Source organism: Anastrepha ludens, chromosome 2 (assembly GCF_028408465.1).
Source record: "Anastrepha ludens isolate Willacy chromosome 2, idAnaLude1.1, whole genome shotgun sequence".
NCBI lineage: Eukaryota > Metazoa > Arthropoda > Insecta > Diptera > Tephritidae > Anastrepha > Anastrepha ludens.
The window spans coordinates 74,760,575-74,787,436 of NC_071498.1; the positions used below are offsets into that span (position 1 = coordinate 74,760,575).

Sequence of the window (26,862 nt, forward strand, 5' to 3'; positions counted from 1 at the left end):
AAGATATAGTTTTTTGAGTTGCAGCTGAAGTGAAAGTCGTATTTTGGATTGCGCATAGTTCCTGGCCCTTTCCATCTAACTTCTTGTATTGCCACGATAGTCGCTTTGTAAGGTTAAATAGCGTTAGCCAAAATTTGAAGAGCTCTATTTTGATATAAAGTGCGAAAATTGGAACTAAATCATTTTGTGTCCTTTTTTTTGTGATCCGGGTCGTCAACAAGGTTTTCCGTTTTTGATCCGAGGCTTAGTTTCTGCTTCCATGACAAAGTTTGTTGTTTTTGTATGGAATTAGGATGTCAGCCGTGTACCGAAAAATTCTCTCAAGGAGGACCAGATCACTCTACTACCTTCGATCCTTTTCTGTAGTCAATTACTGTACGTAATTTCTCTTTTCGTCTATTTCAAGTATAAATCAAATTTAATGTTTTTACAGACCACTTAGATCTAATATGAGTTTAAAACACTACAGATAATTATTAAATAAATTTAAAAAAAGAGTTCAAAACTCTATAAAATTCATTTTTTTAAACCGAGAAGTCAAGAGGAATAGAACTCGAGATCTCATTGAATTGGGTAGGGGTCCGAGAGCATCGAGCTATTACGCCGTATAAAACCTAAGGTTGAGTAAGAAGTGGATACAATAAAGTTAATATGGCAGTTGAATGAAAAATGGGAGTCAAAGATCACACCTAGATCTTTAAATTCATGAGCAGGTAAAAGTAAAGTATTATCAATGCTATAACTGACTGGAAAACATTTTGAGTGTTGGCGAAACGGACCTGAAAACCTGTCTAATACATAGAGAAATGCCAGAGTTACTACACCAGCGGACGAGCACATTAATTTCCGTTTGAAACATACCAGGTACACCTATATGGTAGGAACATCCTCATTTTTTCTTATTGCAGAAAATATTTTCAAATCATCAGCCCACAGAAAAAAGTTGGCAAATGAAAAACAGGTAATAATATCATTAATAAATAGCCTTTTTTTATTTACCACATGAACTGGTGAGTTATAGTATATGCAGAGGTTGATTTTCTTGTTACTCCGCCTTTTACATAGTAAAGTTGCATTTATCATGTGATCGGTCAACAACGTTTGGGCATAAAAACAAAAGTTAGCTCGTGACCGGTCAACAAAGTGATAATATTTGGAAGTGCCCTGTTTGGTTCTGCAAAATCCTGCAAACTTTCTGATATTACCTGTGTAAATTGAGATTTGACAGTTTCTGGGACAGAATATTCATCTAGCAATACTGTGTTCAGGGCAGAGCAGGATATGCAACGTATTTTTTCTCGCCATATGCTCATGAACATATGTAGTTCAGATTCTCCTTTTATATAAATTTATGCCCTATATCCCTTACCCAATATCACCACAAAAGGAGCTAAAACGTTAGTTTTCATATAAAATATCAACTCTAAAATTCTCTGCTCTCACCAATGACCGATTTTATTTTAAAAGAAATATTAATATTTCCTTATCTTAATTATGAGTTCCGGTATGTTTCAAAAATCGGAGATCTTGCCCCATTTCATTCTTTCTGCTAAAAAAGAACTCGAGAACTCGTATTTTCGTGAATTGTCTCCAATTTATCCAATGTATACGTGTAATTGACAAAACAGTGGTGAGATCAGGCAGTTTAGATCGTATAGGGGCGACGAAGGCCAGAAATATACAATATATACAGGGTTTGATTGAAAAGTAATGAGCCTTATTTTTTTTAAGCACTTTTATTAAACCTTTTGGCTTATACAACTAATATTCTTCAAAATAGGAGCCTTGAGCGCCAATACCCCGCTGGTAGCGGTCCTTTCACTGCAGGAAACATTTTTTAAACTCATCCGCCGGAATCGCGTTCAATTCGGCTGTCACAGTTTTTTGGATCGCCTCGATGGAGTCGAAACGCCTCCCCTTCAGCTTTGTTTTCAGGCGCGGGAACAAGAAGAAGTCCGGAGGGGACAGGTCTGGGCTGTAGGGAGGGTGGGGATGCACCGGAACCCCCACCTTGGCCAATGCAGAGGTGCGCCGGCGCATTGTCGTGATGAAGGGTCCAATTGTTGACGAGGTCGGGCCGAACCCGAACGACTCGGTTTTTCAGCCGAAGGAGCACTTCTTTGTAAAATGCCGGGTTTACAGTGGTCACGTAAACTATCACGACGGTCAATGTTCAAAAATTCAAGAACCCGGTTCACATCTTCGTTTGTTTGCATCGTCGAAGGCCTTCCAGATCGCTGTTCGTCTTCGACGTCCTCCCGGCCTTCCTTGAACGACTTGTGCCACCGTTTTACCTACGCACTGGACAGAGATTGGTCTCCGTAAGCCTCCTTGAGTAGCCGAATGGTTTCGGTACTCGTTTTGTTTAGCTTTACGTAAAATTTGATCGAGTAACGTTGCTCCAACGATCGCTGCATTTTCGCCACTGCAAAATCCGACCACACTTTTAAACCAGCTTTCACGCGCGGAGCGATGCACCGCTGTTGCCAGCGAACTGGGACCGGTTTCTAGTGGAAGGGGAAGGTCCAACGATCATTTTCCCCCACCAGCCGATTCGGTTGATCGCTTGGCAGACGCTCCACGCGGAAAGGCTCATTAATTTTCAATCAAACCCTGTATGCTTATAGCATCTCCTTAAATTTCTGCAGAGGTTTAATTAAATTAAGGGAAGCATTCCCATAATCAGGTTCGAATACCTTCACACTAGATAGGGCCAACTTTTCTGTTGATATTATTGCCAGAGCCCATCAAATTCATAACGTTGCTTTTATAAAGATTTTAAGGCATCATTTTCTCGAAACATCTTTATTCAATTAATAATTTCTACTTTAATTCTTACAACAAAGAGAAGACAACCGCCAACCGCCAACCTCAGCCGAAAAGCGGAAGGAATGCAAATTCTCTCAAAAAACCATGAATATTTGAATACCAATGTTGTTCAAAACTGAAACATCAATGACTATGAACAATACATCAATATTTTTTTGATGTTTTTAATAAATTATTGATAGTTTTAATTGTTTATATAATAATAACCAGAACACATATAACATACTGTTACAAATTTGTTACGTTAAAATTTAAATAAATCCCTCACAATACATACGTCCTCTGAGTTCGATCACTGGATTATCACGTAAAAGTCACAAATTAATGTCAACACCACTTACACCGCTTACTCGTTTAACTTAAAACTGGATTTCCTATGCACATGCACCTCTGCTTATATACATGTGCTTAATAACTTAATTTCTAGATCTGGCAGCTCTTATCTGTCTTGCGACTACTGCCCGCCATCTGCTGACGTAATCAAATGTTTTTATTTTGGCATCTCATTCGCTCGCTATTGTTGCCAGTCGGTTCGCGAAGTTTCCGATTCGCAACAATTCACAACAATTCATATTTCGTGGCTCCTCCGCTTGTTGTTAAGATCGCCGCAATTCATTGAGGTATACAGGTAGTAGTGGTAGTGATGGTTGCCCAGAGAGTGGGCCAATTGGACGAAGAAGTTTGATACCATTGCAGGAGGGGGAAAGAGGTGAAGGAAAAAAGAGGACGAAAGGGAAGGGAGGGGGGAACGTTGAGTGTTGTGGACTACGGACGGTGACTAGTCTGCGGTTGTGTTAACCTCTTTATGTTGCTGATGAAGTTCATCAGATTTTTGTTTTCAATACCTGCTATATCAGCAGGCGCAGAAAAGAAGTGAGAACCAAGATGCTTGAATCTTAGTCCCGCGAGAGCTGGGTAGCTGAGGAGCAGGTGCTGAGATGATTCCTCCTCATCCTCCATACAGCTGACGCAAAAAGGACTCGAAGTAATTCCGAGTCTCACGGCATATATACCCCGCGGACAGTGCCCCGTGAGGATGCCCACGAAATTTGAGAGATGAGATTTCGTCATCCTCAGAATATACCTCGAACGCCTCCTATCCAAACGTGGCCAGAAGGATTTCGCGGCCTTACACGTTCGTGTACTTGCCCAGCTCTCGCTGAGTTGCTTCAAAGCCCATCCTTCCAGGAGTAGAGCGCAGGTTGCCAAGGGGATCCCGATCCTCTCCTTTCGTGGGCGCACTACCTCACAGGTCCCTTGTCTGGCCAGCCCGTCGGCTTCGCAGTTTCCAGTAATGTCACTGTGACCAAGTACCCAAATTATCTGTATATCGAAGAATTCTGATGCAATCGAGAGAGAGAACAGGCATTCCCTGACCAGTTTCGAATGCACCATCATAGAGCCTAGGGCTCTAATTGCCGCTTGGCTATCGGAGTAAATATTTACCTTCTTAACAGTTATTACGCAAGTAAGTAGCCAGTCAGCTGCTTCTTTAATTGCGGCCACCTCTGCTTGGAACACACTGCAGTGATCCGGTAGGCTGAATTTGATTTGAGTTTGATGGGGAGCTCTTTGCAGAATACTCCTCCTCCAACCCTACCGTCTATCGGTGAACAGGTTAACTAGGTCCTGTCTCCAAGTGTTGCCTCCGGTCCGCTCTTCCCTTGGTGGAAGGTGGGTGGAGAAAGTTCCGCTTGGACTAAGCGAGGACACACACTGATCCGTCGACGAGGGGATGAACTCAAAGTTTCTGAGGATGCTTGAGTGCCCATATGTGAGATTGAGCTTATAGCCCAAGCCCCTCAGTCTGATTGCGGTACGTGCAGCGGCAATTCTGCCTGCGATGTCTATAGGTACCACATTTAACATTACATTAAGCACCAGGGTAGGTGTAGTTCGAAGTGCCCCACTGATACCAATGAGTGCAGACCTCTGAACTCTCTCTAGCTTTTTAACTGATGTCGTCCTCTCCAGTGAGTTCCACCAGACAACGACTCCACAAAACAGGATTGGCTTTATTATGGTATTATAGAGCCAAAATACAACTCTAGGCGAGAGCCCCCATCTTTTCCCAATTGCGCCCTTGCATCCATACAAGGCGATTGTTGCCTTCCTTACTCTCTCCTCAATGTTGGGCTTCCATGTTAGCTTACTATCAAAGATTAGACCTATGTTCTTCACCTTGTCAGAAAGCACCAACGGAGAACCCCCTATTGAGGGGAGTTGAGCTCTGGGCATTTTATTTTTCCTCGTTAAAAGAACGAGCTCCGTTTTAAGAGGATTCACCGTTAAGCCGCAGTCTGTTGTCCATCGAACAACTACGTTCAGATATCCCTGCATTAAATCGTACAGGGTATCTATAAACTTCCCTATAACAATAAATGACAGATCATCCGCGTAGGCAATCACCCTACAGCCCCTCCTCACCAGCTCCTCCAACAAGTCATTGATAACAATGATCCAGAGGAATGGTGAGAGAACACCGCCTTGTGGCGTGCCCCTAGTTACCTGCCGGCGGAGAGAGACGCCGCCCCACTCTGCCACGACCGTTCTGTCGCTAAGCATTCTGTAGATGAACCTGAAAAGGTCGGTTCCAACCCCCAGCCTGCGCAGAGATTTAGTGATTGCCTCCGGGAGAACGTTATTAAAAGCCCCCTCGATGTCGAGGGAGGTGCCAAAAGCGAGTTCTTTCTGATACAGGGATTCTTCAATATCCTTAACAATTGAGGCATACAGGTTATGCACTGTCGGTGTTTTTGTGACCGCTGTTTGCTGTTTTTATGACCGCTTCCAATCGGCATTTATCGCTGAAGATGATCTGTAAGAAGAAAAACAAAACCACAAAATAGTGTGAATATTCATATCTTCTTACTGCTATATGACAAAGGAAAAAATTTTTTTTTTTAAACTTACTTTCTTCCAATACTCCGCGTCGAAGTCTTTGTGAAGTTGTGCCCAAAGTTTCCGCCGATTTCGCATACATGGTGTCAGTTTTGACTTTTTTGCTGGTTCCAGAGAACTGTTTCGACGATTTTGCGATCCTGCCTGGTTGAGATGCGTTCTCGGCGACAATTTTGACGATTCTTTCAAGTTAGCGCTAAAACGTTGTTGGTATTTTTCCACTTTTTGGCAACATTTACCACAGACGCCTTGGATATTCGAACGGTTCTTGCTATGTCTGCATAGCTCAGGTTCTTAGCTTTCTGCAATTTGTTGCTTTTGTCCCGATGTCAAATCCCACTTTCTACCCATTTTCTAAAAAAACTGGTTAAATTAAAAAAAAAAATGATAATCCACGTGACAAATGGTAATTTTTTTTGTACTTACTGGTGTTATATTTGAGATATATGAATATTCACTATTCAATTCTTTCACTTTTCAGTTGTTAGTTTTTTTATGCTCTTCACTTGGGTGGCCGTTATTCATGTGGAAAAAGTAAAACACCTTTATGTTTTGCGGGACACCCTCTAGAAAAGTAAGGCTACCTAAAAATCTGCAAATTATGAAATCTTAAGCCAATCGGAGAAAATTTAGAGGTTCCGACTAGAGCCTAAAGTCGAAAAATAAAGAAAAATGGGTATTTTTTAAAATTAATCTGAAGTTAAGTAAAATAAAAATAGTTTATATATGTTTACTGTTCCAAATATTGAAGTTGTAGAATTAGAATATTGTGCTCCTAAAACTATCTTAGTTTCTAAGAAATAATGATTTTATAGTAATATAAATATTAAAAAAGTAAACAAATATTATGTCTCGTGAACAGCTTCAGCAATTTCTAGGCCAGTTGAAGTATCATAGTTAATTTTGGAACTCTCAATAGTTGTTCACCATTTGCATGAGAGATAATGACTGGTAAACGATCTATCATACCTTCTCTACTCCTGTTAATTCAAGAAGAATTTTTCCATCCCAGTGTACTACTCCAGCTGCAACCTATACAAAAATAAAATATGTTTATATATTAAATAATACAAAATAACAACAATTTAAAAATTCAAGTTTTCCATACCTTGAAATTATTTTTTACACGTGTAGATATTTTCAAAAGATTTTTCTTACGTTCCTCCTCTAATGTTGTGCGATTTATTACAAGTGTATCAACGGGATGCCCAAGTGCTTCTGCGACTGCAATAAATTAATGAATAGCCGACCTATCAGAAATTGTTCACTTCCCCAAAGATCTTCTCAATGGCCTCAGTACTTCCGTATACATCATTTCAAGTTTCGGATCATCTTGTGTTTTGATATCGCTCTCGCACGAAGAAAAAATTTCTTGATCTAATCAAAATTTATTTATAACATTAAATTTTGTGAATTAAATTAATTAAACATTAAATTCAATACTCATTGTTCATAACTTGAAAACTATAATTTTTGTATATTATATCTTTTAGAATTGCTGTTTCGTTAATTCCAAGCATACATCCTGGACGCCCTTTCTCACGTTGTGAAAGAAGAAAATATTTATCAGTTTCATCCTTCATCATAGATAGAGCATCAATATGTGCGATATCGAAAAAATCATCCAGTTCATTAACTCCATCTCTCTTGTACGAAAAACCTTCAAGTTTTTATTATTATTCTTTTGAAGATTTTGATATTTTTGATACATCTTTTCTACGTTTTCTATACAATGTTGTTCTTTTCGAACTGGAATGTGTCCCTTTTCCCAAAATATTCAAATTTCTTTTATAGCAAACTTTGCACTTGCACGAATAGTTAATTTTATAGTACGATGATTGAAGAAGAAAACGAACAATATTTGTTTTTTTTATGGTATTTTGGAGCCAATTATTTGTGGAGTCTCGGATCCCAATAAATAAATTTCCGAAGAAGAACATAACTTCGCCATTTAATAATTATATTTTCCGCTTTAAGTGGAACACAAAAAACATTAGAATGTAAATTGCACTTTATAAACACATAGTTTGACGGTCACATACGGGCACTAAACTCAATCAGTCAGAGGAAAAGGTCGAGTAGAGGTTTCGAGACGCAAGAACTGTGGAAAAAAGTAATAAATGATTCCGCAATGTTTACAAATGTTATGTTTGAAGACGATACCCAAAAACTACAACCACAAAAACCCTGACAGTATAATTAAAATCGAACATTTATTAAAAAATTAACTCAAAATAAAATGAAACGATCAAGTAGCCGACCACCGATCGAATTTCACAAGCATCCAGCTATCCAGCTTAGTGATATCAATGTAACCAGCCTATAGCAATAGAAAGAAAGTACAACATTAAATACTAAGAGAGTTGCAAAAACAAAAAACAATTTGTTTTGAACTTAATTTTTTGATGAAAAATTACAACAATAAGATTCTTTTGTGAGTGCGCACGTGCACTTTGCAAAAAAAATATAAATGGGAAACCTAGTTAGAGCCAAGTAATATAATATCATAAAACTAAATTATTGCAAGAAGTTATATGAGCACTTACTGAAGTGTTTACACTTACATGTTTTCTTAATGTAAGATACTGATTTTTAGAGAATTAAAGTTTAGCTCATCTTTGCTTACTTTTTTTTTAATTTAACCTTCACAATACTGTGATCAAATAATTATTTTCAAGCGATTCTGATCATCAGTAGAGTGTAAAAACACTTAAATCTAATCGAGTGATTGAAATGATGATTGGAATGAAAAAAAAACATATCTAACTTTTTTACATTATTGATCGTACTTTTTGAAAATCAACGATTTTCTTAAGTTTAGGCTCAAGCCAGAACCTCTAAATCAACTCATATTGCCCTGGAATTTAATATTTGGTATTTTTTGGGGTGTTTACAGTTGTAGAGGGTGTCCCGAGAGACATCAATAATTTTAATAATAACTGTCACCCCACTCTTCACACAAGATCGAATTAATTCGCACTTGCACTGGCACTTGCACACTTAGCTTTTCAATCGTAGCAGCCTTTAATACTGTCATGTATGAGAAAAAGACAGACGTAATTGAGACACCGACCGAGCAAGTTGTCCCGCGGATTCCAATATTTTATACATACACTACATACATATGTATACCAGAATTATACAGTTTCACTTTAATAAATATCATACGTTCAATACTTAACACTGGCGACGAGGATGGGATGTGTACAATAGTATAATACATAATATAATATAACAAAAACAACATACACATATACTATATGTACGTATTGCGCGTAAGTCACTCGAAAAGTGAAACAAAGCATAACGACAAAACCTACCGGCGCACAACAACAAGGACATTGAATGTGCAGGAACCGTTTGCAAATACAAAAATGCACTGACATTCACACAACCTTGTGTTAAGTCGCCTTATTCGCAAAGAATATTTTGAGGTCATAAAAATTGGATCAGACAAAAAAGTCGCAAGTCAGCTCTCGTTGAGAGCACATGGATCGTAACGGCAAACAAATAAAAAGTAGCGGTGATTCGCATTCCTCAACTGATAGCAGCACATTCACTGTGAAGACTGAACGAGTTATTTTGCAAGAGGTCAAACGAGTCAACATGGCTGGAGTTGGAAATTTGGAACCATTTGATTTAAATCATCCAAATAAATGGTCAACGTATATGGCGCGTTTCGATTTGTTCCTTCTGGCTAATGATGTACAAGAGGAAGGTCGTCAAAAGGCAGCATTCCTCACATTGGCCGGAGCGTCACTCTACGACCTCTTGGCATCATTGGCGTCACCAAAGCAGGTTAGTAATCTGAATCTTCCCGATATAAAAACGATTCTAACCAACCATTTTTCACCACGTCCATCCGAAATTGCGGCCTATTACCATTTTCACAAACGTGATCAATATCCGGACGAGTCTGTCAGTAATTACATCGCAGCATTGCGCACATTGGCAGTGGACTGCAACTTCGGTACGGCGCTCGACCGCATGCTTCGCGACCGTTTTGTGTGTGGCATGAAGGACGAAGGACTGCAGAAAAGCTTACTGGCAGAAAAGGATCTAACAGTGCAAAAGGTTATCGAACGTGCACTTTCGAATGAGGCAGCAGCCATCAGTGCTATGGCTATGAGGCACCCCAGCGAACCAGTTAATGTTGTCAACGACAATCGTTTTCGTACACGAACAAAAAACGCCGTCAACAGAAACCAGCAGCTGTCATGCAATGGTTGTGGTGGATCACACCCTCGTAAACAGTGTCCATATCGTGAATCACTATGCAACGCATGCGGAGTCAAGGGGCATCTGCAGCGAGCCTGCCGGAGCGCGTCGAATGTCAATTCACACAGAGCGTCTTCATCCAACTCAACAAATGCTCGTTCAGTTTCAATGCGGAAAAAATCATCTCGTCGAGAGAATGTCAATCAGATCACGCCCTTGGTCAATCAGAAGAAGTCGATCTCAGTTACGATTAATGGCAGCACATGTATTTTTGAAGTGGATTCTGGGTCGCCTGTGACCATCATGACGGAATCTACGTTCAATAGCGTCTGGTCCAACAGAAGGCCAGATCTTTCCAAGTGTGATTTGGATCTTAGCGATTACCAACGCAACCACATCCCAGTCAAGGGGATCATCGATGTGTCAATTTATTACAACCGCCGTAAAATTGACAACTTGCCGCTAATCATCGCAAACAGTGGTGGCTCTAATCTTGTTGGTTGCAACTGGTTCGATGCACTGGGCATACGTATAGAAGGAGTTTTTGCCGTCAACAGTGGTCTCAGCATCAAAGCCATTCTGAAGAAATACGATCATTTATTCTCAACAGATCTTGGTCGCTACACAGGACCACCAGTGTCTTTACAAATCGATTCGGCGGTGCCGCCCGTGAGACTGCCTCCACGCCGTATACCCTTCGCCATTAAGGGCCTCGTGGAAGAAGAAATCGATCGCTTATGTTGTCAAGGTATTTTGGAGCCTGTGGAATACTCCGATTGGGCAACGCCAATAGTGCCCGTGGTAAAGAAAGATGGTTCCATCCGTATATGCGGTGACTACAAATCGACGCTGAATAAGGCAATTAAGCCACACTGCCATCAAATTCCAGCCGTTAGCACGCTTTTGGCTTCGATTGAAGGTGGATCGATTTATGCAAAAATTGATTTGGCACAGGCATACCAACAGCTCGTGGTTGATGAGCGTTCATCACTCCTGCAAACCGTGTCAACGCATAAAGGCGCATTCAAGGTAACCAGGCTGCAGTTTGGCATCTCATCAGCACCCGGTATATTCCAAAGCTGCATCGAAAACGTTTTGCAAAACATTCCTGGCGTCTTGCCGTACTTTGATGACATCGTGGTCATGGGTAAATCGGAAGATGAGCTCGCAAACAGACTGGAACAAATATTTGTACGTTTCGACAAGGCCGGACTACGTTTGCGCAAGGACAAGTGCCAGTTTAGTGTGCCATCCATCGAATTTTTGGGGTTTAAACTGGACAATCTCGGTATACGACCCTCACATGACAAGATCAAGGCCATTCATGAAGCACCATCGCCAAAGGACAAGAAGCAACTCCAAGCGTTTCTGGGCTTACTCAACTTTTATCACGCCTTTTTACCCAACAAAGCAACAATCGCTGAGCCGCTTCACCGCTTGCTCGACAAAAGTGCTCGATGGACTTGGAAAGAGCAACACGAAACAGCTTTCAATACGCTTAAAAGGCTGATCGCATCAGATAATGTGCTTATCCATTACAATGAGAACTTGCCCTTAGTGCTCACTTGTGACGCATCGCCGTACGGACTCGGAGCAGTTCTCAGTCACAGGTTGGCAGACGGGTCGGAGAAACCCATTGCATTCTACTCAAGGACGCTGTCGAAGGCAGAACGAAATTACGCACAGATAGATAGGGAAGCAGTCGCCCTCGTCTCTGGAGTGAAGAAATTCCACAACTACTTATATGGCAGATTTTTTACGCTTGTCACCGATCACCGTCCACTCTTGGGAATTTTCACCACAACAAAACCGGTCCCCAACGTAATTTCGAACACAATGCTTCGGCGATCAATTTTTCTCAGCGCGTACAACTTCAATTTGGTACACCGCGCTGGTCTTAGAATGGGCAATGCAGACTTTTTGAGCCGTTGTCCAATGCTGTCTGAAGCAGAGTCTACGACGACCGAAGACATTCTCATGGTAGAAATATCGGCAAAACCAGTTGTCAGCGCGCAGCTGATTGCCTCTCAAACTTCTAAGGATCCGGAGCTCTCCAAAGTTTTCAACTGGGTGTTAAGGGGGTGGCCCAGCAAAATCAACTGCTCCGATAAGCTGTATCAATACTTTTGCCGTCGAACTGAACTCAGTGCAAATAGAGGATGTCTAGTTTGGGGAAACCGCGCTGTAATCCCGTCTACTCTTCGAGGGTCTATTTTGAAAACTCTTCATGCACCACATCCTGGCATCGTCAAAATGAAGGCCGTTGCTCGAAGTTATGTTTGGTGGCCGAACATCGATGCGGAAATCGAACTCGTTGTGAAGAAATGCAGTTCATGTCAACAAAATCGCAACGATCAACCCCAAACAACAACGCACCACTGGGAATCTGCAAAACGTCCATGGTCCCGCCTGCATGTGGATTTCGCAGGTCCTTTTCGAGGCAAATTATTCTTCATACTCATCGACTCCTACTCTAAGTGGCTTGAAGTGGCCGTCGTTAATTCAACTTCTTCAGCGGCCGCTATTAAGGTGTTACGCCAAATATTCGCCACGCATGGGCTACCTGATGAGCTCGTGTCGGACAACGGAACAGCTTTCACATCTGAGGAGTTTAGGAACTTTATGAAGAACAATCTAATTCGACATATCCGTTCTGCACCGTTCCATCCCTCTACAAACGGGCAGGCGGAGCGAATGGTTCAAAGTACCAAAAATTATTTGAAGAAAGCAGAGCCTGGCATAAACATCGATCTCAGCCTGGCTAGATATTTGTTCAACCAACACACCACCCCGCACTCAACAACGAACCGCTCGCCTGCTGAGCTACTGTTCAATCGTGAGCTGAAAACTTATTTCGACAAAATTCAACCTCAAGAAATAGTTTACGGTAAGGTCACCGACCCTGTCAGTACTAAACCTTTTATTTCAGGCAGTCCAGTATGGGTTCGTAATCATTCGACGGGCCCGAGATGGATCGAGGGCCTGGTGGAAAATCAGACTGGGCCTATATCTTATGAGGTTCGGTTGAACGACTCTAGGGTCATCAAACGACATCAGGACCAGCTTCGTAGTCGGGTGGCATCAGAAGATTCCGACTGCGAAATACTGTCAACCGAAGACGTCGAAGCCAGCACAATCCAATCATCTGATGAAGTTGATTCAAGTACTTCTGGTCACGTCGTGGAGACTCAATCGCCAGGACCATCAACGAATCTACAGCCTGTCGCCTCGTCATCGCCAACACCGGAAGAACCGCGCAGATCGAAGCGCGAGCGACAGGCCCCACAATTCTACTCCGCCTCTGGGTGTTAAGGGGTGTCATGTATGAGAAAAAGACAGACGTAATTGAGACACCGACCGAACAAGTTGTCCCGCGGATTCCAATATTTTATACATACACTACATACATATGTATACCAGAATTATACAGTTTCACTTTAATAAATATCATACGTTCAATACTTAACAAATACCCTTTTTTATTTGGAAAATCCCAAATTAGACTGAAAATTTTACCTGATATGTGAAGTTTTTAGAAAAAATGCCATCGGTCATAATTCAATGGCCAGGTACTGTAAGTGAATACTTTGTCTTCGGCATGTTAAGACGTTAACTATTATCCTCTTCTTTTTGCATAAATCATCACTGGCGATTACGCTATGTTTTATGAATTTAACAATATCGCGTGCTTTGCTTATAATCATGAATCTGTACCATTTTCTAGTAAATTTATAACCACTAAATTTACTGTTCATGCGAATCAAGGAATTATTTTTTCAACACCAAATACTTCAATTTACTTCCATACGTTTCCATGTCAGCCGGTTCTACGTTACCGGAATGACAGAGTTTTTCCTGACCAAGGGTTGCCGCCCCAGTAAACTAGCCATGTCTAGTGAACAGTGCATCACACCACCCCTTAAGTCACAGGAGCAGTAATCTTGCTCCAAATACTTCTCCTCAGAGCTGGTATTGAATCCAACCCTGGGTCAGAGATATTCTATTGCTGCGTATGCCATAAACGGCTCCACCCGAACTCCACATCAGTTAGGTGCAATAAGTGCCATGGGTGAGACCCTTTAAGACCTGTTCAGGCCTCCCGTGAGTGGACAACTGACTACGTTGCCCCTGCTGTAGAGCCCTGCACCCGCAACCACGCGCGCTGCCGCCCACCACCATCAGGCAGTAACAACTACAGCGGAATGCACAGCAGGCCCAACGTAGGCAACCTCACATGTCCCTCACCCTCGTGTTACTACAAACTTACCAAGAAGCTTTAAGCTTCTTCAATACAACTGCAATGAACTCACAAGTAAGGTCGACAAGATAGTTGATTTTATGAGCCGACACAGTGTCCCAATAGCTGTGGTCGAAGAAAGCAAGCTGCACGATAGGTCCTCTCTGATCACCAGGGATGGTTATAACGTGCTCGCGAGCGAGACAATGGTGGTGGCCTAGCGTTCATAGTCCACCACACAGTGCATTTGATGAAGGCATCGACCGCAGGGACAGCACTTAGAATGTCAAGGTATAGCTGTTCGGACAGGCGATGCCGAGCTCGAAATGTATAATATATACATACCCCTGTCACTTGTTGCCCGCCAGGATATCACCCTGATATATGTGCGCTCATCAGAGGTGAAAACCGATTGGTTGTAGGTAACTTCAATGCGTATAACGATCTTTGGCATTCAAGCCTGCCAAACGATCGTAGGGGACAATTACTGACCAGAGCAGATAGACAATTCGACATTCAGCACTGTGAACGTCGACGCCCTCACCAGGGTAGTAGGCAATTGCAGCAACTCGCCTGAAATAATAATTACTAGCGCTGGTCTGATAAATAACATAACCTGGCGCCCTATGCTCTCGCTTGCATCAGACCCCTTGTCCCTTATCGTCTCGATTGAGAAACCTGCCGACTTTTTTTCGCGAATCACCGGTCATATTTTAACTTCATCAAAGTTAATTGGGCCGCATAAGGGATCTCAATTTGGGGATCGGCAACTGGTAGATCTTCATAAGCGGACCAAATAGGTTAAGCATCTGAATACCTGCAATTTCACCACTGCTGTGCGTAAGTGATGGTCCACCGTTAGGTCCCTGTCGAACCCGACGAAGCAAAACGACGGGATCCGGCAACTGGTAGATCTTCATAAGCGGACCAAATGGGTTAAGCATCTGAATACCTGCAATTTCACCACTGCTGTGCGTAAGTGATGGTCCACCGTTAGGTCCCTGTCGAACCCGACGAAGCTATCACCTCCATCTGTTGCACTTCGCCGGACCCGAAGAGATTCGCGAGCTACTTCAGCCGACTTTTTACAGCGTCGTGCCACCAGACGGCTGCAAAAACTGACGAACGATAGTGCGCCACTTACTTTCTCCAGTGATGAGGTTCAGGGGGCCATCAACAAATCAAAACTAACTCTCTTTCCCCAATAGTGAAGACACTTGAAATCCTCCTATTCCCACTCTTCACGAAACACCTGGCCCCAGCCCCACATCAGCATAGTTTCGGACGAGTGCATAGTATCACCACTGCACTCACCGTCAGAAACGCCCAGATAAACCGCGGGCTTAACCAAAACCGCCCCTGCGAGAGGACTGTCCTAGTAGCGTTGGACAGCGACGGGTTGCCTCCTGATGTCCTCCCTTCCACACCTTCACAGTTCCTTTTAGGGTGCTACCCCAGGTTACAGCCTTGCAGACATCTGCTTGATCCGTGTGGAGTTGCCTGTCTCCCATCGGACGTGTCCCCAGGTGGCGGATAGGGGAACGCTCAGCAGATATGCAGGGTAGGTGGGAAATAAAATACCACTCGCGGACCAAAACAGGCAACCCTCTCTGGTCAGCGTCTGTTCTCCACGTAAGGAGCGGCTGTAATAATCGCTAAACGCGAACAACGGCTGGGGCTTTGAATCTCTGTTACCTGAGTATGCGGAGTGAAATCTTGCAAAAATGGCTTTCAGAAAGGTTCATAGCCTCCTCCGCCCCTTTCAAACATGGCACGGCTCACAAAGCGCTCAAAGCGCGTAGTCTTCAGTGACCACGTAGGTTGGGTTGAGATGGCTCCCCATTAATTCCGGCTTAAAGTCTGGCTCTGAACTCTGGACCCCATAAGGGCCAAAGTCAACCCTCGCATGGCCTCCCTGTTTACATAGATAACTATGGGACTTACGGTAACTACGTACACGCGCGGAGATAGCGGATAGCATGAACAAATTTATTATTACAAACAAAAACTCAAAAACCCCAATGATGGGACGCATGTACCTGATGTAAACAGAAATGTTCACTCGCCGATAAGTGAAGCTGCAAACGCATTTAAGAGGAGCTCTGTGATTAGACGGTCTCCTCCACAAGCAACAGCAACTATAAAAAATACTAAGGAGAATGAATCACCCATGCCCACCGGTAGTCAGCGTCGCGGAAACAGAATAACAGCGCAATCAAGTAGTATCATCGGTGTCTTGGTCGGGACGCCAACATCACATCTCGGCAAAAATGATTCTACAGAACAGTCACAACAGAAAGAAAAACAGAAGTCGGACAATGAAGTGCAAGGCATTGCCACAGCGCCCAAACCAAATGCATGGTATGAGCTTGTCGAACGCTTAGGCAATGACGTGATCACAAAGCTTGAAGCCGAAGAGCGCAAGGCTCTGACAATTTCTGCCCCAGTACAGAAAACAGCAAGCGTAGCCCTAAGAGGCGCGGTTCTGTCAGCAAAAAGGCTGAGAGAAAAGGTTAGTCCGAAAGTCACTGCAGCGCAGGCAACAACCAAGTCCCCATCTGCGAAAAAAAGAAAGAATGACAGCAATAATCTTCTTTCTCAAAATACGGAAACTATTGGGTCAAAGAAAGGGTGGACAAAAGTGCGCAAAAAACCTTCAAGGAAAAGAAATGGTGGCAAATCCATCCGAACTAGGTCAGATGCGATCGTAATCGAGAAAAAGTTAAAGGATGTGACATATGCGGACATGCTACGAAAGGTAAAAAATAGCGTAGAATTCTAGGATCTAGGTGAAAAGGTGAAAACCATGCGACCAACCCAAAAAGGAGGACTGCTTATTGAGCTCAAGAGAAGCAAGGACGTCGAAACAGCAAGCTATCACACAGCTTTTGAAAATGCTCTAAAGGATGTCGCTATCGTGAATTTAAAAACTCACACCATTACAATTCAATGCAAAGGACTTATCCCTGGTCTGACCACGAACGAACAGCTTTTAAGCGCAATCGCAGAACAGGCACAAGAGAAAAAGCCAGGTGAAAGCTCAATTAAGAGTAGGCGCAACACCCATGGGGGCACAGAATCGGTCTACATATTACTCCACGCAGATGACGCCAAAAAGGTACTGACGCTCGGACACGTTAAAGTGGGATGGATTCGCAGTCGCGTCACAGAAGTTATATCGCCAAAAAGATGCTATAAATGCTGGGCGTATGACCATATTTCGAATGCATGTAGGGAACAGGACCGCACGAAACTATGTAGGCGGTGCGGCATAGAAGGGCATCAAGCTGCATCATGCACAAACGCTGAAAAATGCGCATTATGCGAGGGCCCACACGTGGCCGGAAGTGGGAAATGTCCCCGCTATCAAGAGGCGGTGCGCAAAATAAAAACATGAAGGTACTCCAACTGAATACCAACCCCTGCCGAGAAGCCCATGACCTACTTTGGCAAAACGCTGCAGAAAACAATATAGATGTGGCGCTAATATCGGAACCCTTCAAAAATACTGACCCTGATAACTGGGTAATAGATTCGGAGAAGCACACGGCGATTTGGGTGATGAGTGATAAACTTCCCCAATTCAAGATGATCACGCGTAGTAGCGGATATACATGGCTGAAACTAGAGGGCATCTACTACGTAAGCTGCTATGCACCACCGAGTTGGTCACTTGAGGTGTTTGAGCGCATGATGACTGCTATAGAAGTTGAGCTAAGAGGTAAGCGCCCAATACTCATCAAGGAGATTTCAACGCATGGTCAAGAACGTGGGGGAGCGCATACACAACTCAAAGACGGCGGTTGGTGGAAGAAACTTTCGCGGCAATGGACCTTGTCTTGCTACGTTTGATTGTAGTAGAGGGCGCTCTATAATTGACTTAGCCTTTGCAGACTGTGTAACGGCGAGAAGTATCAAATGGAGAGTAGACGAATCTATATACACGCATAGTGATCATCTAGCTATAGTTATCGAAATAGGCGGGGAGACGCAGCAGTTTGTGAAATCAAAGTGGCAGCAAAAATGGAAACGAACGGCACTCGACCCCATAGCGTTTAAATCAGTTTGGGAGAACGCCTCCCTTTCCTGCGAGGGTGCAGAAAGTATGGCGAAACAAATGGCCGCACAAATAGAACTCGCGTGTGATGCGTCGATGCCGAGGTGCCGATACAACAACAAACGGAAACCTGCTTACTGGTGGACTACCGAAATGGCCGACCTTAGGAAAGCCTGCAACAAAGCACGAAGAAAGACACAAAGAGCACGCCACCGATCAAACTACAACGAGCGGCACGCAGAATATCGTAAACGAAAATTCCACCTTAAGAAGGCAATTCGGAATAGCAAAAACAATTGCTTTAAGGAAATGCGAGACAGTGCAGACGACGATCCCTGGGGCATGGCATATAAAACTGTGCTGCGAAACGTCAGAGGGCCAAGACCACCACAGCCAACGTGTCCGATTCTTTTAGAGCAAATAGTAGTGGCACTATTTCCCCCAGAAAGTAGTGATCAGGAATATGCTGTCAACACAAGCAGAAACGTTCCACCAGTATCAACAGACGTTATTTTGCAAACACTGAAACGCATAAAAGACTGCAAGGCTCCTGGTCCCGACGGCGTCCCAAATAATGCACTAAAGGTAGCTATACGGGCAAACCCGCAAATATTTGCGGACTTATATACCACATGCCTAGAAGAAGGAACCTTTCCAACCAGATGGAAGCTACAGCGCTTAGTTTTGCTACTTAAGCTAGGAAAACAACCTGATCACCCAGCCGCATACAGACCTTTATGCATGTTGGACACAACAGGGAAAATATTAGAACGTATCATATGTAATCGGCTCCAGGAAGACTTAGAAGGCCCTGGTGGTCTCTCCGATAACCAATTTGGTTTCCGGCGTGCAAGATCAACATTAGATGCGATCCGAATCGTAACAAACATAACCCGGGAAGCTATTAGCGGAGGGCACACTGCTATGAAGCTCTGCGCATTCATAACGCTGGATATAAAAAACGCGTTCAACTCGGCAAATTGGTCCAACATACTGCTGTCTCTAGAAAATTTGAAGATACCAAGCTACCTACTGAGCATTATTCGAAGCTATTTCAGCAAACGAATTTTACGGTATGACACTGATGATGGCCCAAAAACATATGAAGTCAAAGGGGGAGTTCCACAAGGATCGGGTTCTGAAATTAAAACTTCCAGCAAAAACAACAATCGTAGGTTATGCGGACGACATTGCGGTAGTTGTAGTTGACAAGCGACTGGATCATCTAGAAGCCAAATGCAATGATGCGGCAACGAGAATACAGCGTTGGCTCAGCAATGCAGGTCTAGAGCTGGCAGCCCAAAAAACGGAGGCAGTACTGATAAGTGCTCGGAAGAAAAAGGCGACCATGAAACTCTCAGTTGGTGGACACGAGATACTCTCAAAGGAGGCAATAAAATACCTAGGTGTAATGATCGACACGAGATTGAGCTTTAAGCAACATCTAGCAGCAGTTAATAACAAAGCAGCGGCGGTAATGGGCGCTCTCACAAAAATACTACCGAATATAGGTGGTCCACAAAGGGAAAGAAGGCAACTATTATCAACAGTCGTGGACTCAATCATACTCTATGCGGCACCGGTATGGGCAGAAGCAAAGAACATTCACATGCGTGAAGTGGTGCGCACACACAGGCGGAGTGCATTACGGGTTTCATGTGCATATAGAACGGTGTCAGACGATGCAATATGTGTTGTAGCCGGGAAATTGCCAGTTGATATTCACCCAAGAGAGCTTCCCCGCCTCTATAGCGAGCAAGGAGCTAAACCAACGGCAACAGAAAAAGCCATCGAACGAGAGAGATCTATGTATGAGTGGCAAAGAAGATGGGAAGAGTCACTTAAAGGGCGCTGGACGTGAAAGTTAATACCACATCTCGAGCAGTGGGTAAAAAGAAAGCATGGTGAAACTGATTATTACTTTACGCAGATACTCACCGGTCATGGCTGCTTTATGGGATATCTCCACCGCTTTCAGCTGGCAGAAAGCCCACTCTGCCCAAGCTGTCCTAGTGCAATCGAAAGCGCGGAACTCGTGGCTTTTCATTGTGATCGCTTCGCACGAGAACGTGCAATACTGGAAAGGGTTTTGGGACACTCAGCTAGTCCTAATGACATCGTACAGGACATGTGCTCATCCAGTGCTAAATGGGTGGCGGTTCGAGCGTTTACTGGAAAAATTATGCTACGACTCCAATTCATTGAATGGGAGCGCAAGACCCAGCAACAGCAACTACAGTTGCAATTACGAAATGGAGATGAACTGTTTTCGGACAGAATGACGACAAACACAGACACTTGAGTGAATCACTCACAATAATATCAGACAGAAGGCAAGACGATAGTTCGTAAAAACTGCGCTATGGCAAATTTTCCGATGTTCCATTTCCTCCAGAACCACTTATGAAAACTGTGGGGGGAGTGGATACCATCGCTGACGTAAGATCTCCATACGTCCACAAGAGAAGGACCTGGACGCAGGTACCTGGTTGTGTCAACATACATAAACGCGGCTCCTATAGTGTTAGTGGGAGCATGCCTCACATACCACTGGTTCGACGGCGCCTTTGATGATGTTTCTGACATTAAAAAAAGACACCTGCTTGAGCCTGAGCCGCCTCCCAGGCACCGTCCACCGAATGCCGTAATCGGAGTCCAACCACCACCTATAGCAGATGAAGAGCTCCAGCTTCTCCGTGAGACCCGCGAAACACTGGCACAATTACGTTCCGGATACTGTAGCAGGTTAAACTCCTACTTATCCAGAATTGACCCCGACATACAAAACATATGTCCGGCATGTGAAGGTGCCCCGCACGAGACTAACCACCTTTTCACATGCCCTTTAAAACCTACTCATTTAACACCTCTCTTCCTCTGGACCCAACCTGTCGAAACAGCATGTTTCCTGGGCCTCCCTTTAGATGAGCTAGACGAAGGCGACCGGTGATACACCCTTCACTGACGGGGTTTCTATTACTGTCAAAACAACAACATTCACTTTCATAACTGTGCAGTCGCTGTCAGTTACTATAGCATTTACTTCAGCGGTGGAAATTCACCATTCATCAAGATCGCTATAAGCTTTTTTTGTACATATTCCGTGGTAGGCCTTTAAGACACTCCTAGAATTGCTGAATTGACCGTCTTTGAAGTTGACATTAATTGGACAAATTGTAACGCAATTGCGCCAGCAACTCCAAAACCACTGTAACCTTAGTAACACCAATTACATAGGGTATCTACAGCTTAGGGCACTATAAAAATAGTGAAATCATACAAGGTGGTAGCAGTAGCGCAAAAAAATACATTTATTTGTATTTCGTTTTTAGTTTTTGGAATTTATGATGTCACAACGAAAGGTAATAGAAAAACTGGAAGAAATTCGTCGCTTCAATAGAAAAGCATATACGAATAATGTTCCAAAGTTATTTCACAACTATGAAAAATTAGATTTGCTTTAAAAATATTACTTTAATCTTCCTTCGAAAGTTTTCGGGACACAAGCGAGTTACGGTTTGAAATATTTTAAGTGAGAACTTTGTTCAAAATTTGATACAGCAATTTTGAAAGGCGTTTTGTCATCTCTTGGACATTGACAGGCGTGGGGGAAAAGGTAACTGCAAAAGTGCTTATAATTCCAAATATTAGGTATTTTTATCGAAAAAGTTGATCCTAAATATATTATATTTTGGAAAATTTTGCTAATAATTTGGCAACATATGATCGCTATCTTCGTCTGCTTCTTCTTCTTCAGGTCCTTAATCCCTCGTGGGACATCGGGCATCAGGAATATTAAACTTTCTTCCATAATTCTCAAGGAAACGTTACTTTCCCTGGTTAAAAATTTTAATATTAAGAAAAAATCCTATGTCACTATTTTCTTACACAACTTAAAACAAAATGGATGGCGGAGCATAGATTGGAAAGAGTCGATATATCAGCAATATGCCAAGCCCTGCGAGTGAGAAGATTCGAATCTCCGTGCATAAACATCAAATAGAAAAAGCTTTTTCTAATAGCGGTCGCCCCTCGGCAGGCAATGGCAAACCTCCGAGAGTATTTCTGCCATGAAAAAGCCCCTCATAAAAAATATCTGCCGTTCGGACTGGGCTTAAAACGGTAGGTTCATGCATTTGTGGTACAACATCACGAAGCACGTCACAAATAGGAAGTAGGCGAATTTAGCAGTCTCGAATTGTTAGATGCGAATCGCCAGGGAGTGTCGAAAATTAGTTTTCTGTATTGCCATTGGCGAAAAAAATACATTCGCTTCGCCATTGTTGTCAAAATTTGGCTACTGTTTATAGGTCTGTCAAGATGGGTTCGTTCCGTCCGTTGCGGCAACGCATTTGACTGACAGCAAAAAAGAGTATGTGTATTTGAGTCATTGGCGCCACATACGTGCCGTACGCAATGTGGGAATGCATAAAAACTGGTAAATCTACTGCGGCGAAAATTACAACTGCTTAAAGGATAACAGTTTTGTATCGCGCAAATTTTTATCGGTGGTGTTTTTTATTAATATACAATGTATAAAATTAAATGCAGAAAATATAATAAATGGAAATTACATTATTAGAATCGATTCAAATGCACCTCTATATTTTCGATAAAAGCTTGAAAGAGTAGAGAAAAGGCTAGGCTTAACCAAGTTGTACTGAATGGAATGAATGTGCGTTCCGACTCCGACTCAACTATAAATCCTATTAAATCCCTTTTTCGCTTCAATAAGCCTCAGTTTTATAATACATTTCACAACCAAGAAAAACCTGTTCAATCAAAACGAAATATGATATTTGTTTTCATGCTAAAAATATCTGATTCTTGTTTATATGCGGCAATACTTCCATTGTGGTGCCACGGTACGTTTCATACAAGGTGGATTTATTATAGGTGACAGCAACCACATATAAGTAAAATCCTACATGTATTTGTTGTTGCGTTTGGTCCCAGCATCACGTCAAAATCAGTAATCAAATGTAAACATACGAATGTAAACATACCAATACATACAAACAAAGCATATCACTTTGACGTAAGCCATATCTACGGCGAAAAATTCAGCTGGGTGAATGCTGTCACCTATAATAAATCCACCTTGGTTTCATATGTCCCGCCAGTCAAATGTGTTGCCGCAACGGTCACAAATTACGATCAGAAATTACAAAAATGGTTAGATATACCAGAAAAATGTACGAGGTAAAAAAGGGGAACTAAAATTATTGGAAATAAAAGAAGAAAGGAAAAAATAAGAAAACTTAGAAAAAAAACATGGCTCAAAGACAAGATGGAAACTAAGCAAAAGAAGCTGGACCTCAAATACAAAACAAAGGCTTAGAATTAAGAACCACAGCGAATGAAAATGAAATCAAAAGTAGTGAAGTAATTTTGAAGTATGTGAAGTAATTTTAAGTTTAATATTTTATGAAGTGAATGAATTAAGTTTGTGATTTTTATTTATTTTTTATGAACCTGGAACCCTTTTTAACCTGTATATCATGTAGAATTCAAAAGTTTTAATGAAATAAAAAAATACAATGAAATAATATAAATGATTTTGAATTTTTTTTTTGATTATGTGAATCGTACTACAACAAAGCGGCAGCTGTTTGTCTGCTAAGGGCAGCAGCTCAGTAACATGCGTTCCATTTGGTATTCCCGATCCAGAGAAGTATTTGTTCCTTGCTTGTTGCTTCTTTTGTTCGGTCATTGCTGTGCTTATCAAGTGCTCCTTTAAAATAAGCGGAACTTTGAACTTTAATTCATTCCCTACAGTTTGTTGGTAACTGCCATGAGCTAATAATCTTAGCATACAACACAATTTTAGCTTTTTCGATGAAGTTTATCTTTAATTTTGTCCAACAGATATGTATATCAAAGAGAGGGACTCAAATGATTAGCTCCTATGATGCTAGACTGAAACAAATTTAAAATATGGCAACCCTTTTCGAGGTGTCTTAATTGTTTTTTTTTTCGGTGATCTGAAGCAATTATCTACAGTCCGGGATACATTTATTATTTCTATTAATCCTAACGATGCTTACAGCACATGCGATTCTGGATTATGCCAGTTATTCAAATATTTTGAATTAACCAAAATTATAAAGCAACAAGGAGATCAAACTTTTGCTATCGCATTAAATAATTTGGCATCTGGCAATATGACAAGAGATCACATATCTTTAATGGAAGGCAGCATGACAGATTAATCTTTCGAAGAAGCATCCACCTTTTTTGATTCAACGAGGAATCTAAAAATTTTACAGCACCTAAGCTGAGGCGTATTCCTGCAGAGGCCTTTGCGTCAGTTGCAAAACGTGTAACCAAAGGATAAATAAGTTTAAACAATCAAAGGAAAAATCTCAATGAAGGAGTATCAGTTTTAAAAAGCTATATAAATACTACAAAACTACAAATATTAAAGTTACTGTAGGCATTACTTTTAAGACAAATGTAAGCTTACGAGCGGAACTCTAGGAGTGTCTTAAAGGCCTACCGCGGAATATGTACAAAAAAAGCTTATAGCGATCTTGATGAATGCTGAATTTCCACCGCTGAAGTAAATGCTATAGTAACTGACAGCGACTGCACAGTTATGAAAGTGAATGTTGTTGTTTTAACAGTAATAGAAGCCCCGTCAGTGAAGGGTGTATCACCGGTCGTCTTCGTCTGGCTCATCTAAAGGGAGGCCCAGGAAACATGCTGTTTCGACAGGTTGGGCCCAGAGGAAGAGAGTTGTTAAATGATGGTTAGTATGGTAAATGGTTAGTGTCGTGCGGGGCACCTTCACATGCCGGACATATGTTTGGTATGTCGGGGTCAATTCTGGATAAGTAGGAGTTTAACCTGCTACAGTATTCGGAACGTAATTGTGCCAGTGTTTCGCGGGTCTCACGGAGAAGCTGGAGCTCTTCATCTGCTATAGGTGGTGGTTGGACTCCGATTACGGCATTCGGTGGACGGTGCCTGGGAGGCGGCTCAGGCTCAAGCAGGTGTCTGCAAGAGTGAAATCTGGGGTACAACCTTAAAAGGAACTGCTTGCTGAGTAGTTTGTTGTGCTCCATTACAGGGAGCATCTGTGCCTCATTGTGAAGGTGTTGAAGGGAGGACATCAGGAGGCAACCCGTCGCTGTCCAACGCTACTAGGACAGTCCTCTCGCAGGGGCGGTTTTGGTTAAGCCCGCGGTTTATCTGGGCGTTTATGACGGTGAGTGCAGTGGTGATACTATGCACTCGTCCGAAACTATGCTGATGTGGGGCTGGGGCCAGGTGTTTCGTGAAGAGTGGGAATAGGAGGATTTCAAGTGTCTTCACTACTGGGGAAAGAGAGTTATCGGTCTATAAGATTCCCCTTGGTTGGTGGCTTTCCCAGGTTTCAGTAGTGGGACCACTCTCCCTGGTTTCCACTAGTCAGGGATAATTAGAGTGGCCAGGGACAGATTTAAGACCCTTGTGAGAAATCCTACTCCCAATGGTCCCAGGTGTCTTCAGCATCAGTGTGTTTAGTTCGTCAGGGCCAATGGCTCTTGATGATTTTGATTTGTTGATGGCCCCCTGAACCTCATCACTGGAGAAAGTAAGTGGCGTACTATCGTTCGTCAGTTATTGCAGCCGTCTGGTGGCACGACGCTGTAAAAAGTCGGCTGAAGTAGCTCGCGAATCTCTTCGGGTCCGGCGAAGTGCAACAGATGGAGGTGATAGCTTCGTCGGGTTCGACAGGGACCTAACGGTGGACCATCACTTACGCACAGCAGTGGTGAAATTGCAGGTAATCAGATGCTTAACCCATTTGGTCCGCTTATGAAGATCTACCAGTTGCCGGATCCCCAAATTGAGATCCCTTATGCGGGGATCCCCGGGATCGTAGGTGGTTACGCTCGTTTGCTAAACTGGCTGCATCGGCTGGAAAATTAGGACGAAACGAGCCGCATCTGCTGTGAACACCTTGCGGAATGCGCGTTCGCCTGCGCGCACATCGGTGGGAATGGGAAGCGCGGCGAAGGTGTCTTCAGTGAATTCCGCGAAGCCGGCCCAATTAACTTTGATGAAGTTAAAATATGACCGGTGATTCGCGAAAAAAAGTCGGCAGGTTTCTCAATCGAGACGATAAGGGACAAGGGGTCTGATGCAAGCGAGAGCATAGGGCGCCAGGTTATGTTATTTATCAGACCAGCGCTAGTAATTATTATTTCAGGCGAGTTGCTGCAATTGCCTACTACCCTGGTGAGGGCGTCGTCGTTCACAGTGCTGAATGTCGAATTGTCTATCTGCTCTGGTCAGTAATTGTCCCCTACGATTGTTTGGTAGGCTTGAATGCCAAAGATCGTGATGCGCATTGAAGTTACCTACAACCAATCGGTTTTCACCTCTGATGAGCGCACATATATCAGGGTGATATCCTGGCGGGCATCAGGTGACAGGGGGTATGTATATATTATACATTTCGAGCTCGGCATCGCCTGTCCGAACAGCTATACCTTGACATTCTAAGTGCTGTCCCTGCGGTCGATGCCTTCATCAAATGCACTGTGTGGTGGACTATGAACGCTAGGCCACCACCATTGTCTCGCTCGCGTGAACGTTATAACCATCCCTGGTGATCAGAGAGGGCCTAGCG

General features: G+C 42.9%; 2 protein-coding genes across 2 annotated transcripts; both read left to right on the plus strand.

Annotated features, from left to right (window-relative positions):
• Positions 1-9,219: 9,219 nt before the first annotated feature.
• On the plus strand, positions 9,220-13,260 carry LOC128866913 (uncharacterized protein K02A2.6-like). The gene has a single exon (XM_054108002.1). It carries the CDS (start codon positions 9,220-9,222, stop codon positions 13,258-13,260), a length of 4,041 nt encoding a protein of 1,346 aa, XP_053963977.1.
• Positions 13,261-19,317: 6,057 nt separating this feature from the next.
• LOC128866997 (uncharacterized) lies at positions 19,318-20,544 on the plus strand. Its single transcript, XM_054108115.1, has 2 exons — positions 19,318-19,863; positions 20,173-20,544. Exons 1-2 carry the CDS (start codon positions 19,318-19,320, stop codon positions 20,542-20,544), a joined length of 918 nt encoding a protein of 305 aa, XP_053964090.1.
• The last annotated feature ends 6,318 nt before the right edge of the window (positions 20,545-26,862 follow it).

Excerpts from the sequence above, each read along its gene's own strand:
- LOC128866913 (XM_054108002.1), top strand. The coding sequence starts at position 9,220 with ATGGATCGTAACGGCAAACAAATAAAAAGTAGCGGTGATTCGCATTCC.
- LOC128866997 (XM_054108115.1), top strand. The coding sequence starts at position 19,318 with ATGACACTGATGATGGCCCAAAAACATATGAAGTCAAAGGGGGAGTTC. Across the intron at positions 19,864-20,172 it reads ACATTCACATGCGTGAAGTG|ATACTCACCGGTCATGGCTG; the intron begins GTGCGCACACAC and ends TACTTTACGCAG.